General features: G+C 33.5%; 1 protein-coding gene across 8 annotated transcripts in view; it reads left to right on the forward strand.

Annotated features, from left to right (window-relative positions):
* Window positions 1-15,061, forward strand: part of ATP8A2 (ATPase phospholipid transporting 8A2) — a 702,047-nt gene that overhangs the window by 349,918 nt on the left and 337,068 nt on the right. For all 8 annotated transcript variants that reach the window (XM_031960776.1, XM_031960775.1, XM_031960778.1 and 5 more), the window contains one exon: window positions 6,027-6,199. In XM_031960776.1, the coding sequence (XP_031816636.1) occupies window positions 6,027-6,199 (173 nt within the window). The remainder of the gene's footprint in view (window positions 1-6,026; window positions 6,200-15,061) is intronic.

Raw genomic sequence — 15,061 nt, forward strand, 5'->3', positions numbered from 1 at the left:
GAACTAATCTTACTTCTGATATAAATCCAACTTGATAATAATATATTATCTTTTTAATAAGTGGTTGAAACTTCTTAGTAATATTTTATTTAAAATGTTTGTGTAAATGTATTTTTTTGTTTTTCTTTTTGGAAATAATTGTTCTGTAGTTTCACTGTCTTGACTCTCTGTGGTTTAGGTATTAGGATCATATTTTTATCAATGAGGAAATTTAATAGATGCATTTTTTGTTGATTTTCAAATTGTTTATATAATATTGAAATTAATTTTATTTAAATATTTGATACAATTTACTTGTAAAATCGACTGGTCCTGGGTTTATTTATGGGGGAAACTACTTAATGGCTTGATCAAGTTTGTTTGTTTTTTTAAAGATTAGGTTATTTAAATTCTTTCTTTCTTATCATGTTAAACTGAATGTCCTGTATTCTCTTTTAAGATATTCATCCATTTCATTTAAATTTCAGTTTTTGCAAAATAGTTTCTAATAATTCTTTTTTCTTCATATGTTGTAAATTACTTTTCATTTTTGATAATCATAATTTTCCCTTTCCCTTTAAAAAATAGAATTGTTTTCTTTAAAATGGTTAAATTAGTTTTCTATTGTACTTTAAAAGAAAATAATTAAGGTTTAAAAACTTACATCATTGATGAATTTTGCTTTCAATTTTCAAATTTTATTTTATTTTCAATTTTATTTTCTTTATTGGATTTAATTTTTTTCTTTGTCTTTCTGGTCCTTTTAGTTGCATGTCTGAATCATTAATATGTTCATTTTCTCTTCTGTTACTGAATGTGTTTAGAAATATAAATGTTATTTATACCGAGAACTGTTTTGGCTGCATCCCACAGTTTTGGTATATTGTATCATTGTTATCATAGTTCTTAGGACCTCCAATTCTGGGTTACCTTTTTAAATCTCTAATTTTTTATTGAAAGCGTATTTTTGCATTATGATCAGTAATCTTTTATTGAAAGCATATTTTTGCATTATGATCAGTAAAATGTGCTATTTCTGCTTTTCTGAATTTTTTTGGTGAGGTTTTTATGTCCTAATATATGGTATATATATAAGATACATATATGTACATGTATATATATATATATATATATATATATATATATATATATATATATGTTACATTATCTGTCTCTGAAAGGGGATATATTAAGGTTTTATAAGTTAGAGTTTCATTATTTTCCCCTTTAAATCATTTATTTATCTTATCTTTTAAATAGATGCTGAGCCATTTGTTAGTCATTAATTATTTATTAAATATCTATTGTGTTCAGTCACTGTATCAAGCTTTGGGTATACAGAGAAAAGTAAAATGCAGCCTCTGATCTCATAGTCTAATGAGGAAGAAGGCTTATAAACAATTATGTGCAAACAAAATCTATATCTATATCTATATATATATATATATATATATATGATAATTTGGAGATAGTCAATAAGCTTCAGTAATTTAAAAATCTCTATCAAGTAACCTAAAAAATTTTGGAACTCAGTGTGTGTAAGATTGTATGTGCCTATGTGAGATTTTTATGTCCATATAAGTCTAAATGCAACTCAGTTCTAATAGTTAAAAGCAATAACTCATAGTTTATTTACCAAGATGCACTCAAAAAAATATGAATCTCATTATAAAACATATTTCCTGAAATAAAAACAGACCTACTCCATCTATATAATTGCCAGAACATCAGATGCTCAAGGTTGATCAAGCCAACATAGTAAATCTAACAATATTACTTAATTTACTTATCAGTATTATACTAATAAAAACTATGTAAGGACTGTTTTACAGAATTAGTAAAAATAATGGAATCCATGTGAAGAATAAAAGGTCAAGAAGCTCAAGGATAATTTATAAATTGAGGAAGAAAGAGTATATCAATATCACACCTTAAACTGTTCTACAAAAAACTCATCATTAAAATGATTTGGTACTAGTTAAACAATAGAGAAGTGAATCAGGGAAACTGAATCATGGTACATCAATGCAATAGAGTATTATTTCATCATAAGAGATGACGAAATGGACAATTTTAAAGGAAACGGTAGAAAAGCCTCTTTGAAATGATGCAGACTAAAGTGAGCAGAACCAGGAAATCATTTTGTACAATGACATCTACAAATAGAGAAAAACAATTTTGAAAAACTAGATTCAAACCAATGCAATGATTAACCTGAATTCAAAAGACTGAAGATGAAACATGCTATTTACCACCTGCCAACGAAGTCATGAATTTAAAATGTAAAGACAGACCCATTTTCAGGCTTGGTCAAGGAATTTGTTTTGCTAGATAGACTATGTGCTTTTTTGATTAGCGTTTTATTTTGCATTCTCTTTAAAATTTTATTTTCTTCTTGGGGAGCAGGGAATGAAAAGAACAGATAAGTGGTCATATGAACATAAATTTGTTAAAATAATATCAACTATCAATAAAAATTTCTTGAATTCCTTTGAAATAGAAATGCGATTAAATTTTTACAGAAAGTTTAAATTTCAAGTAGATTGGGTTTAGAGGTTTAAATATTCTTTTGTAATTAAGATACACATACTTATTTGTAATATATACATATATGTATATTATAAACACACACCCATCTGCACAAATAATTTCTGTATGTGGGTGTGGATATGTATATTTATAACTTTACCTAATTTTCATAGAAACAAAAGAATTAGTTGAAAGAGCTGGGGGGACAGGAGGAATCCAAAGGAAAACATAGAATAGCTCTTCAAGTATTTTAGGGGCCATCAAGTGGAAGAGAGATATTGTCCCCATAGAATAGAGCTGGAAATATAGGGACAAAGTTATGGAGAAAGATTTTTACTCTACTTGTGGAAAATAATATTGTTGTCTGAGAAAGAAAAGTGCTCGGGAGACCCAGAGATTTCCATTACTAGTGATCTTCTACCACAGGCTGTGACCATTTGTAACATATTTCAAGCATGGATTGTACTAGATGACCTCTGAAATTCAGTGATCATTTGGTAAACAACATTTGCTACATACAGTGAAGGGAAATAAGAATATAATTTTGTGATTTGACTTATGTAAGCTCAGGTTTTTTTTTTCCCCTGAATTTATTGTAACCATGTTATGGACTTAAATTCTTCAAAGAAATTATGCTTTACTAAAATTTTCACAAATAACTATTATATGAAATTCTGGTGGGTTTTTTTTTTTTAAGTTAACTAGGGAATAGTGAGCTGTTTTATGAAAACATTCACCGTAGTATTCTTTTACATGGAAGTTCCCTTTTAGAACATATAAACTAGTTATAAAACAATTTTTTTTACAAAATACAATCCAGCTGTTCACGAATATTGCAAAAATCAAGGTACATATTTATAGTTAATCACAACCAGGAAGAGAATACATGCATATGTAAATATAAGTTACAGGGATCCACTGATGGGAGGTCCATCTGGTTAAGAACTACATTTCCTGTGAGGACCCAAATTCCAAGAAATGGACCAGATGCCAAGAGTCTAAGACTGAATCCCCATGGATCACTGTACTGACAGCAAAGAGATAACAGTAAGGGAATGAGATGGAAGGCAGGACATTCAGTAAATGAAAAGAAAGTGAATTCACATGCAATGGTGCCGGAGAAAGTAGGAGGCAGCCAGGAACCAGACTTGATAGAGTTGACATGAATCAGACTAATAATTCAGGGCTTCTTATTTAAAGAAAGGACCTGTGTATTTTTGGTTTTGTTCTTGTGAGGCAATTGGGAGTAAATGACTTGCCCAGGGTCACACAGCTAGGAAGTGTTAAGTGTCTGAGGTCAGATTTGATCTCAGGCCTCCTTGACTTCAGGGGCTGCTGCTCTATCCACTGTGCCATCTAGCTACTTCCTGGTATTTTATTTTAAATATACTGGTGTGTTTAAATTGATTTCCTTTGTTATACTGTGTATTTTATTTTATGCAGTATATCATTCTTAAATGATAGAATAGTGCCATTAGACTGCCCAGTGGATCCAAGACAAAAAAACCCCAAAAAAACATGATTAACCTTAGTACTAAATTGTCAACACAGTGGGCTGTTTGCAGGTAGGAATCTGTTAGATGCCTTCCTTTCCACACTCTTTTGAAGAATATTATGAAGGAGAGATTTCTGCTGAAGTGCAGATAGGTTGGGATCTACAATCACTGACTAAGGGAGTATTGGGACAGAGAGAATAATGAATCCATTGAAATTTTATGTAATTTTTTATCTGGGAAATGGACTTTAGAGATTCAACACCTTTATTTTATAGTCAAGGAAATTCAGGAGTAAGGAAAGGAAGTTTCTTGCTAAAGTCACCTGAGTAGCAGGAACAGAACTATCTATCTAGTCCTTCTGACTCTAAATTCAAGGCTTTTTAAAGTTCTAGATAAATTCTAAGGTCTCTTCCAGCTTTGATACACTATAGTTCTACAATGTCTCAGGAACATAGGTTCTGAGTTTTTGTTGGCTGATTCCATAATTGGGTACCTTCTTTAAAAATAATGTTATACATTATATTTATGGATAGCATTTTTAGGATCAAAACAGTCATTCAATATTCCCATTAAGCATATGGGGCAGGTGGCTTTAACTCTACAAAGGAAAGTGCACCCTATTTGTTAAATGACTGGCCTAATACTATACAGCAAGCTAGAGGCCAAAATTGAGATCTTATGATTTTCAGGATGAGCCTGACAGCAATGGACTCATCCTAGGGAATAATAAATAATATAGGGAAACCTTCTATCCATCTCCCCTTTTAATAAAAAATTAGTTTAACGGATCAGTTACCTTTCTTCCTGAACATATCTTCATCTCTTAACAATGCATTCCTTTAATGCTACTTTATTATTCTTTTTGGTAGTAGAAATATCAAATGTTATTTTTGGTTAAGGGAAGTTCTAAATATATCCCCTTCTAATATGGCTCAATGTCTCTTGTTGAAAATGAAAAATGATTCAGTAAGATGAGAGGTTCTAATTTTATAGTGATAGCTGAGCCTAAAATTAAACTCTACAGGGGGAAGAGAATCTATTTTGGTTCTATGCACTTAATTAAATATACAGATTATTTGTGGCATATGCACTATATTCAGTATTACACACAAAGAATGACTGAATTACTCTTTATAGTATCCTAATTAGCTTAATAGTGCCTTTTAAAATTGAGCCCCATATCTACTCTCAAGTTGACCGTATATGGCACTCTATTGTTGTTACCACTCCTATTCTGACCTTGTATTTCTTTTCTAGAGTTTAAATTTAGAGTTACAGCCTTCACTGATTTGAGTATAACTGTCCATGAATCAAAATTTACTATCTTGATATAATCCCATATTTTAATTCCAATTGGAAATGGACATCAAATCCCTATAATATCTGGTTGGTGTTTCATGAATGTTTCCTGTTGTGAGAAGTCAATTTCTTAAGGATACATTAAAAATATTTCTTCTAAAGGCCTCTAGAAAGTCTCAGAATAAAGAGTTATGAATATTATTTTTCCACTTTACTACTTGCAGGGAATCTGACAACAATTTCATAACACATTTAAAACATTTCTACTATCTTATTGAGGAAGTTAATTATTTACCAAATTATCTGATTATGAAGATGGCATTACTAGCTTTAAAAGTGTATGTTAGGAGTAAATATTCATATGGAATTTCTCTTTCCATTAGTAATTAGAGGCTAAGGGCCACAGAAAGACATAAGAGAAGGCACAAAAAATACATAATGATCTCTTTTAATGAAACCTATTTAGTCAAAGCAAAATTTGAATAGTTGAGATCCAGTACTACCTCAAAATAAGTTTATTCACTGAAGTACCAAAAAGACCTCAATATAAGTCATGCTGATTAAGACAGCAGACTCTTGATGACATTTAGGCGAAGTGTTAGTGTATAAAGTTGATGTGAACAGTGATAATGCATTTTGTGAAAGGTCATACAGAAATTTCAAGACTTTTTGATGGAAGAATTTAGATTTACTCTTTATCTCTCTCATTATTTCTTATTTCAGGCAACAAGAGATGCTCTTACTCAGCATTGCACTTGCCTTGGAAGTTCTCTGGGCAAAGAAAATGACATTGCCTTGATCATTGATGGCCACACACTGAAGTATGCCCTTTCGTTCGAAGTCAGGCAGATCTTCCTGGATTTGGCCCTTTCATGTAAAGCAGTCATCTGTTGCAGGTAGGAGAGTGTTCAATATTCACCCAATTTTATGTTGCTGTTGTATCAAAATGTATTTTTGTTCATATGAAGATGACAGAAATAAAGTTTCTCCTCTAAATGCAAAGTAATCCTATACAATCCACAAGGTTCAAATTTATCTTTTTAATTATGAAGTTACACAATTTTTAGGAGCCAGTATATCATTGTTAAGTGGTAGATTTGTGTCTACTAGAATGATGAAATTTAAATTAAAATCCTCCATATAGTATGACATTGTAGCTCCAATCATGTGCTGATAGTGAAGAACAAAACAGAGAAGGGTCTGATTACCATTAGGGTGGGAGCTTCCCATATGTTCTGCCTATTAGGCCCTCTAATTCTGAATGTCTGGGCAAGCGCCCAACTCCCAGAAGTGTGGTGTGTGTTTATTTATGTGTCTCTTGTCATAGGTCAGCTTCTCTCTCAAGCTCCGTAGTTGAGTATTCCTTTCAGACAATAAGGAGTTCGGGTCTGGTTTTTATTATGTGTATTTTCCTGTTGGGATCTAATCAGTAGAGGTATAGACAGTCTGTGTATATTTTTTCATGTTAATCTTTCAGGGTTAATAAAGGTGGGTGGCATCTCATTCTGTTGATAACTGTGTTATGATGAGAAGAAAGCAAAGCTGTTTGCAAAGAAGGGCAAATGAGATGAGAGGAAATGAGTTCTTAATAAGCCAGCAAAGGGGACTTCTCCATGAATAAAATAACTATACACACAAAAAGTTTTGTCTCTCAAGATGAAGATCTAAGTGCACCAGTCCTCAAACCATCCTGACAATATAGATTCATAAAAATATTATGACCATGTTTGGAACTCATCTGATGATGACTCTGAGAGTGTGCACAGTTACTTTGTCTGCTCTGACCCCAAACTCTGCTTCATCTATTCTGAGCTGGCCAAACCTGGCATTTACTTGATGTTACCACTGTCCACTGGCCCTGTGATGTTTTTAGCAATGAATCTTATTCATGCCTATATCAGACCATTGCATAACTCTTAACTACTTCTTCTTGTTCCCCCTGTCATTTTACCAGAATTTTGGGTCATCCGTATCTTCCTAAAACCCCTTAAAGATACCTTATCACTGACTAAATGTGTTCAGAATAACTCACCAGACACCAACTGTAATATTCTTCTCGAAAATATAAAGTTCTCTGGGAACAGGTTTCTTGGAGGGCTTCTGGAGGCAGCCTTCCTTTCAGTTCAGAATAATCACCCTAAAAGCAGCCAGGTATTAGAATCCAAATCCTTTATTATATCTTTCCAAGTCTTATCTCTTTTCCTGTGGGCCGGGTTAGCTTTCTGGAGGCCTCTCTCTCTCCTTGGTTCTGAGAGGCCTCTGCCTTCTCTGGCTTATGAATCTCCTCAATTTAATCCTGGTTGAGGCTCAGAGCTTCTAGTGGACTTGTGTCTCTTTGGCCCTGAGAGTTCCTTCTTATATATGCTGTTAAAGGTGTGAATCTTGTGTAATTATAGTTAAATACTAAGTACATGTAAATTAGAGAATCATTATCTCATCAATTCCTCTTAGTACCTTGTTTCAAGCTCTGCCCCATAACCTCTCCTTGTAGGATCAGATCAATCATACTGAACCCTGCTAAATTAGATAATTATTGTCTCTATCAATTCCACTGTCTTAGTACCTTGTAAAAATCCTAACACATAACTTCGTTTAAAAAAAAAAAAAGTACAAGGGAAGGGGGAACAACAATTCAGCAAAACTAATCAGTACATCAATCATTTCTAATTATTATATGAACTATGTAATGTTCTATGCTTGTAGCATCCCACCAAATGTCTCTACAAGACACTGAGAGACCATGCTTATTTTAGACCACATTTAGTCATTATAATTATAACATTTAATTTTATCATTTTTTCTTTCTATTGATAATATTGTTATTTTGCTGGAGGTTTTTTTTTTTTTTTTTGGTTCTGCTTACTTTACTTTGCGTCAATTGATATATCTTCTACTTTTCTGAAGTCTAATGTTGTTGTATACTTTGTTTATGGTGCAGCAATGAACTATTATATTTATTGCTCATTTTGTTTAGCTATTCCACATTCCGTGGTCCATCTGCTATGTTTTCTTTTGCATGCTATCATGAAAGGTTTTGCCACAAATGAAAATGTTACTGTATCTGGGAACTTTTCTTTCTCTCTTTAATTTCCTTAGTCAATTTGCCTACTCTTTGAGGGATCTTCCAACTTTACCTATTTCTAACTTTTGTCATTTTGATTTCTTTGCTGCTGTGGAGACAAATTCTTAGACCTGGTCATTTTTGCATTTTTCTCAGTGATTTGGATTTAGTTGTGAGGGAATTCCAGTATATACACACATACATTATACTATATACATGTAATTAAAATGTAATATACAATATATAGTATATATAATACAATATACACATATAACAAGCACACCTAAATTGTTAGGGCAATGGAAAGGGCTAGAATAGGGGCGATAATAAATATTGAAATGGAAGAAGTTAGTGGACGAAGGGGTTCTTTTGTAAATAGTTTTACTGCATCAGCGAATGGTTGTAGGAGGCCATAGGGACCTACAATGTTTGGTTCTTTTCGGAATTGTATGTAGCCTAACACTTTGCATTCAATAAGTGTCAGGAAGGCTACTGCTAGGAGGATGGGGACAATATAGAGTAGAAGATTTATTGTGAACATTTATTAAGAAGAGGGTTTGAACCTCTGGGAGTAAAGGCTTAAACTTTATGCAGTTGCCAACTCTGCCATCTTAACAGCCCTATTCTTGGGGAGAAGTATAAATTGAGTTAGTATATTTAGATTGATTCATGTGTTAGTTTTAGGGCTTATTGGGGACGTTGGCCCTATTTCTCTTGTCCTTTCATACTGGGAGAAATGAATTTACAGATAGAAGCCAACCTGGATTTCTCCAGTCTGAACTCAGATCATGTAGGATTTTAATCGTTGAACAAACGAATTGGAGTATATACTATATTATACTTAAATTATAAATATCACAGTATATAAGATCTAATACATACATGCAACTTCCACATTTATTCATATATGTATACATATGTTTGTATATGTGTGTACATAGTATACCAAGTAGTCAGAAATTCTTTATACAGGTATATACACACATGTGGTAGAAAGTATACATGTATGTATACATGTCAACATCACCATATATGCACAAACACTTGCATGTTTATGTGTGCATAGATACATATGTGAGCATGTATTCATGATACCACTTATGTGTATGCATATGTATATACACATACAATCTCATTACTGAGTTTAAACCACTTGAAGGTAGATGCAATATAATTTTTCATCTTCTGTTGCTAGTGCTTCATGTGGTCTCATGTTTCATAGGAACCCTGCGTATATGTTTAGCTTATTTTTAAGGGAGATTAGTTAAATGATGTGTTTGAGAAAGGAAGAGAATATGTCAGGAAATGGGCAGGAATTTTTAGTCATTTTTAGGATGTGTTGGGATGATAAGAAATCTGGCTTTTCAGTTTATTGTGGATGAATGAATTTTTTGAAGTATTTTTACCACTTTTGTTTTTTTAATTGTGGGTTGACTTTTTTTTTGCTTCCTTGTTTTGAATAAGGATGGAATTATTTGTACTGAACTCTTTATAAGGCTTGTATTTGTATTGTGGTTGGAACACGGGAAATTGTAGAGGGCTTGGGTGGTAGAAACCAACTGGTAGACTATTTAATTGTAAGATGAAGATTTGATTCAAGACTTGAAGGACAGCAGCAAGTTGTGATTGGGAAGGAGCTGGTAAGACAGCCAGAGAGGCTCCTGAGAGGAAGTGCTGGTGCACAGAGGAGAGAGGGAACCCGCATGGTCTCGCTCCCTTGCTGTTTAAGAGCCATCATGTCCATTTTGTTCATCGGTGTCATTTATAGGATCTGCTTTCCTGGACAACTAGCCCTTCAATCCTAGCCCCACATTAACACATCTTAACAAATGGAGACCCAGCAATGATTGAGGGAAAGGGGTGCACCTCCCATATAATCATAGAGTATTTGACAGGGAATCCCAGAAGAACACAGAAGGCTGACAGGGATGCTTCACAGTCTGGAGCACAGATTGAGTTGTAAAGTCTTCTTTCTCTTGAGTTAATTTTTTAGAAAGATCTCTGCCTCCTCCAACATGAGATATGGTCACTTGGTCAAGCATGCCCTATTAATCTAAATCCATAACATTCTGTTAGGAGTGGTGCTGACACCTACCTACACCCTGTTATTTAAGGGTCAGTATTGAGGCATTCACAAAATACTGAACAGTTAACCAAAGGAGGTTTTCTTTGTTTGCAAAGTTTTTTTTTTTAAAATAAAACTGCAGGGATACAGTGATAATTGATAGCCCTGCTCAACCCTGATATAACTCTACAATAATAAGAAGGAACATTTATAAAGTTCTGGGTACTAAGTGTTGTATTAAGTAATAGTTCACAGTTATTACAACAACCCTGGAAGGTAGATGCTATTATAATCTCCATTTTAAATATGAAAAATCTGAGGCAAAGAGACGTTAAGTCACACAGCTAGTAATTATTTGAGAATGAATTGGATCTTGGGTCTTCCTGACCATTCTGTCCACCCTGCCATCCAAAGAACTGCCTAACAGGAACTGTGACTTAAGCAGAATAAGGTACGGAAATCTAGTGGACTTTGGAGGGGCCAGACTCCATGTGGCTGGTACTTTTTTATGGGCTCAAGTTCTAGCCCTTTATTCTGTGGCAAGATAGTTACTTTAAGATAGTACTTAAAACAAGTGACTTAGAACAGGGATTCTGATTGTTTTGTTCAGCACTCTGAGGCAAAGACCAAGGGCAAGGGTGAAAGTGGCTTAGAGGTGAATTTAGATTTGACTCCTGAAAAGACCTTACTAACAGTTCTGTTTAAAAGTGAAGTGTTCTAAGTGGGGTGGTAGAACTCCCAGTGGAAGAGTTCTAACAAAAGCCACCTAGCCACTTGTCAGCAGCTATCTCATAGGTTCCGGTATCTCTAGGTCCTTCCTGGGATGAACCGAGTGGCTCAGATGGTGCCTTCCAACTCTGAAAGAATATCCTTACAGATCCTGTCCCAGGCAGGCATTCTGGTTCTCTGTTTAAGTTGGTGACCTTAGCTCTGTTTGGTCTGAGTCAGTCATGGGAGTGGGAGTCCTAGGAAGTGTGGAAGGAGTTTGGGGGAGTACTTCTCCCTTACAGCCTTCTCTTTGTGTTTATGTTGTAAAGTAACTGAGTAAGCATATGCCTGATTGTATGACTGGCTCATTTATTTCGAACTAAATAAATATGACACTACAAACTGTTGGTGCTTCTCCCTGAGGCCAGAACGAATCGGAAGTGAGCCAGTTCCTTTCCAGATGCCCCTCATGGTCAAGTAACCATCACTTTTAATTATTGGGGGAGGAGGGGAGGCAAAGAGGAAAGGAACAAGGAACAATGTACATGGAAAAGTACTGAAAATTGCAAAGCCAAGCCAAAAAAAAAAGTGATGTAACTTCATAGGTTTACAAAGGGAAATAAAAATAAGTAGGTTTGAATCTCAGGAGAGAATACGGAATGCCTTTAAGGCTTTACAAGAACGGTCCCTTTTCTTGCCAGGTGCATGATACTGAAGAAAGAAAAACATTTTTAAAAAATTCCTTCCTACTCTCGACTGTTTTAACAGTATTTTGTGTGTCACGTAAGACTGTACACTTCAAAACTTCACAGGAAGGAGCTCAATCTCTAATTTGGCACAGCTGAAGGAAATTTCAAATTAAATATGTTGCAGTCTTCAAACAGAAACATTAATTGAGGAGGGGAATCTGGTTCTTTGGGGTTTTTTTTTGTTTTCTTTCATTTCTTTAAACATGATGGTACATTGATTTACTCTCAAGGAATGTGTTTTTTTAAAAGTATTTTAAGAGTCCTAGAATTCAGCATGAATATAGGATGAACCTTTTAAACATATGTATTTACCACTCAGTCACACTTTTAAAAATATTTAAGTTCTGTTTATTTCCTTGGCCTCAGATAGAAACTGCAGCCAAAATGGATTCTCACCTTTCAAAAGGTAGTTGTCATAAATTGTATGTGTTTCTGAAGCAAGAGAGGAAGCTGATTCCTTCTGGGGGAAAATTAAAAACAACAACAACAAAACTTTTATAGTCCTACAAAAGCATAATTCATTGTTTCTGATAGATATAATGCAAAGTCTGGTTAATTTCATGTAAAGCTAAGACTTAGCACTTCTGAACTCCAGACTGCATGGTATGTGATAGGGAAGCTGCATTTGCCTTTGAAGTCCATCTCTGAAACTAATTTTCACTTATTCTCTCTGAACTCTCCTCTTTTCCACCTCCTGACTTTGTTGGCCTCTTTCAAGTCTTGGTAAAAATCCTACCCTCTGTAAGAAGCATTTCCTTATCATTGGTAATCCTCATGCCTCCTTTCTATTGATTACCTCCCATTTCATATGGTTCATGATAGTTCTTTGACTAGGCTATTAACCCAATCTTTACCCAACCCATATCCTATCTTCCTTTTTTTCCACAGTATACTAGTAAATGTATATGTGTGTTTTTAACAATAGGCTCTTAAAAAGAGTACACACTTTTAAGCTTAATCTGCATTATTAACACTTTCCTGGTCACATTCTTAAATTTCGAGACAATTCACATAACAAAAATTCTTGATTTGTAGTACTTAGGGATTTTTTAAAATTGTTTTATTTTTCTGGTTATGCATGCATATTAACTTTTTAAATACACATTTCTTCATGAATAATGTTGGGAAAGAAAAAGCAAAACAAAAGGGAAAAACCACAAGAGAGGAAAAAGGAAAAAAATAGCATGTGTTGATTTACATTCAATCTCTATAATTCTCTTTCTGGATGCAGATGGTGTATTCTGTCCAAAGTTTATAGGAATTGCCTTGGATCACTGAATCACTGAGAAGAACCAACTCTTTCACACTTGATTATCACACATTCTTGCTGTTGTTGTGTACAATGTATTCCTGGTTCTACTTGTTTCTCTCAGGATCAGTTCATGTAAATCTTTCCAGGCCTTTCTAAAATCAGCTTGTTCCTCATTTTTTATAGAACAATAATATTCCATCACTTCCACATGCCATAATTTATTTAGCTATTCTACAATTAAGGGGAATCTACTCATTTTCCAATTCTTTACTACCACAAAAAGAGCTGCTACAAACATTTTTGGACATGTGGGTCCTTTTCCTTCCTTTATGATTTTTTTGGGATACAGACCCAGTAGTTGGGTCAAAGGGTATGCACAGTTTGATAGCCCTTTGCACATACGTACTGCCAAATTGCTTCCAGAATAGTTGGATCAGTTCACAACTCCACCAACAGTGCATTAGTATCTATCATCTAAGCCCATTTGAGAGGTGTGAGGTGGTACCTCAGAGTTGTTGCATTTCTCTAATCAATAGTGATTTAGAGCATTTTTATATGACTAAAAATGGCTTTAATTTCTTTGTTTGAAAATTGTCTGTTTATATCATTTGACCATTTGTCAATTGTAGAATGGCTTAATTTAGAAATGACAAACCTAAAGCTTACAGGGAGAAAATGAGCCATGGTCTTTAGATTCCCATTTATATTCTTTCTTCAACTACAAAAGTCAGGGCATGATTTCTTTTTATTAAATAATGCTTCACTTTATTAAAAAATTACATTCTGCTATGCCTTTAAACAGTAATCTCCCCCTGATATTTATAAAATTATTTAGCTCACATACATTTTTTAAAAAAGCATGTCTGTTGTTTAAATTCAGATACACAGATACACATTAGAGATTAGCTATAAAATATATTCTGACCAATATTACCATGATTTGAAATTTAGGGAAAATTAATGAGAATCAGAGAAACTGAGAAATTTAATATTTCAACTGTCAATGTTTAAATAAAGTTAAACTTCTAACATTCTTTTGATTTTCTTTTTCTGATTTTTTTTTGTTGTTGTTGGGAGAGAATAGCTCATTTCTTGAAGGCAGGTGAGTATATTTTTAAAAAATCAGATACTTAGTGATATTTGTATGTGCAGAGTTCATTGTATATAGTAGTTTTAAATTGCATATAAAATAATAAATATAAATAAAAATATAAATAAAGTATATAGTAGTTTTAAATTGAACTGTTGCGAGCAATCAGATTATAAATGAATGGAAATGCTAAATAAGTCTAAAACTAAAGCAAAATTCATTTCAGAGAAACAGGAGGGACAAATAGTCTAAAATAAAAGGAAAGTATAAACTAAGCAGATTACTTTTAGTTGTTAATATTCACAGTATTGATTATAAATAAAGTAAACTAGCAAATAGTCTGAACTTTAGATTTCAAGCAATTATTAATCTCTCTAAGGCAGAATTTTCTAGCTCCCTTCTCAGTGTTAACTTCCTCATCAGCTATGGAGACCTTATCTAAGTTATTAAAAATTTATTAAGATCTTTGTCATAATTCCTGTCTGTGGAATTGTAAGAGATGACCATTTTTAAACAAAACATATAATCTCTTTATTCTCTAGCAGTTGAATCTCGGCCTGTAGGGTGGCTTAAATTAAATGAAACACTGATGGTATTTACATAATGTTGAAGCCATGCACATATATTGCACAAAAAACCTCCTACAAGATGAGAACTTATTATATTAGCAGCATTAATGACTTTTATACTTTTTTGAAAATGATGTGGTAGTTGCTAGTAGCACAGTGATTAGACTACTGGGCCTAGACTTAGGAATTCTTGAATTCAAAGTTCAGCCTGAGACACTTTAACACTTATTAGCAATCGTAGGCAAATCACTTAACCTCTATTTT

Source organism: Sarcophilus harrisii, chromosome 3 (genome assembly GCF_902635505.1).
Source record: "Sarcophilus harrisii chromosome 3, mSarHar1.11, whole genome shotgun sequence".
Taxonomy (NCBI): domain Eukaryota; kingdom Metazoa; phylum Chordata; class Mammalia; order Dasyuromorphia; family Dasyuridae; genus Sarcophilus; species Sarcophilus harrisii.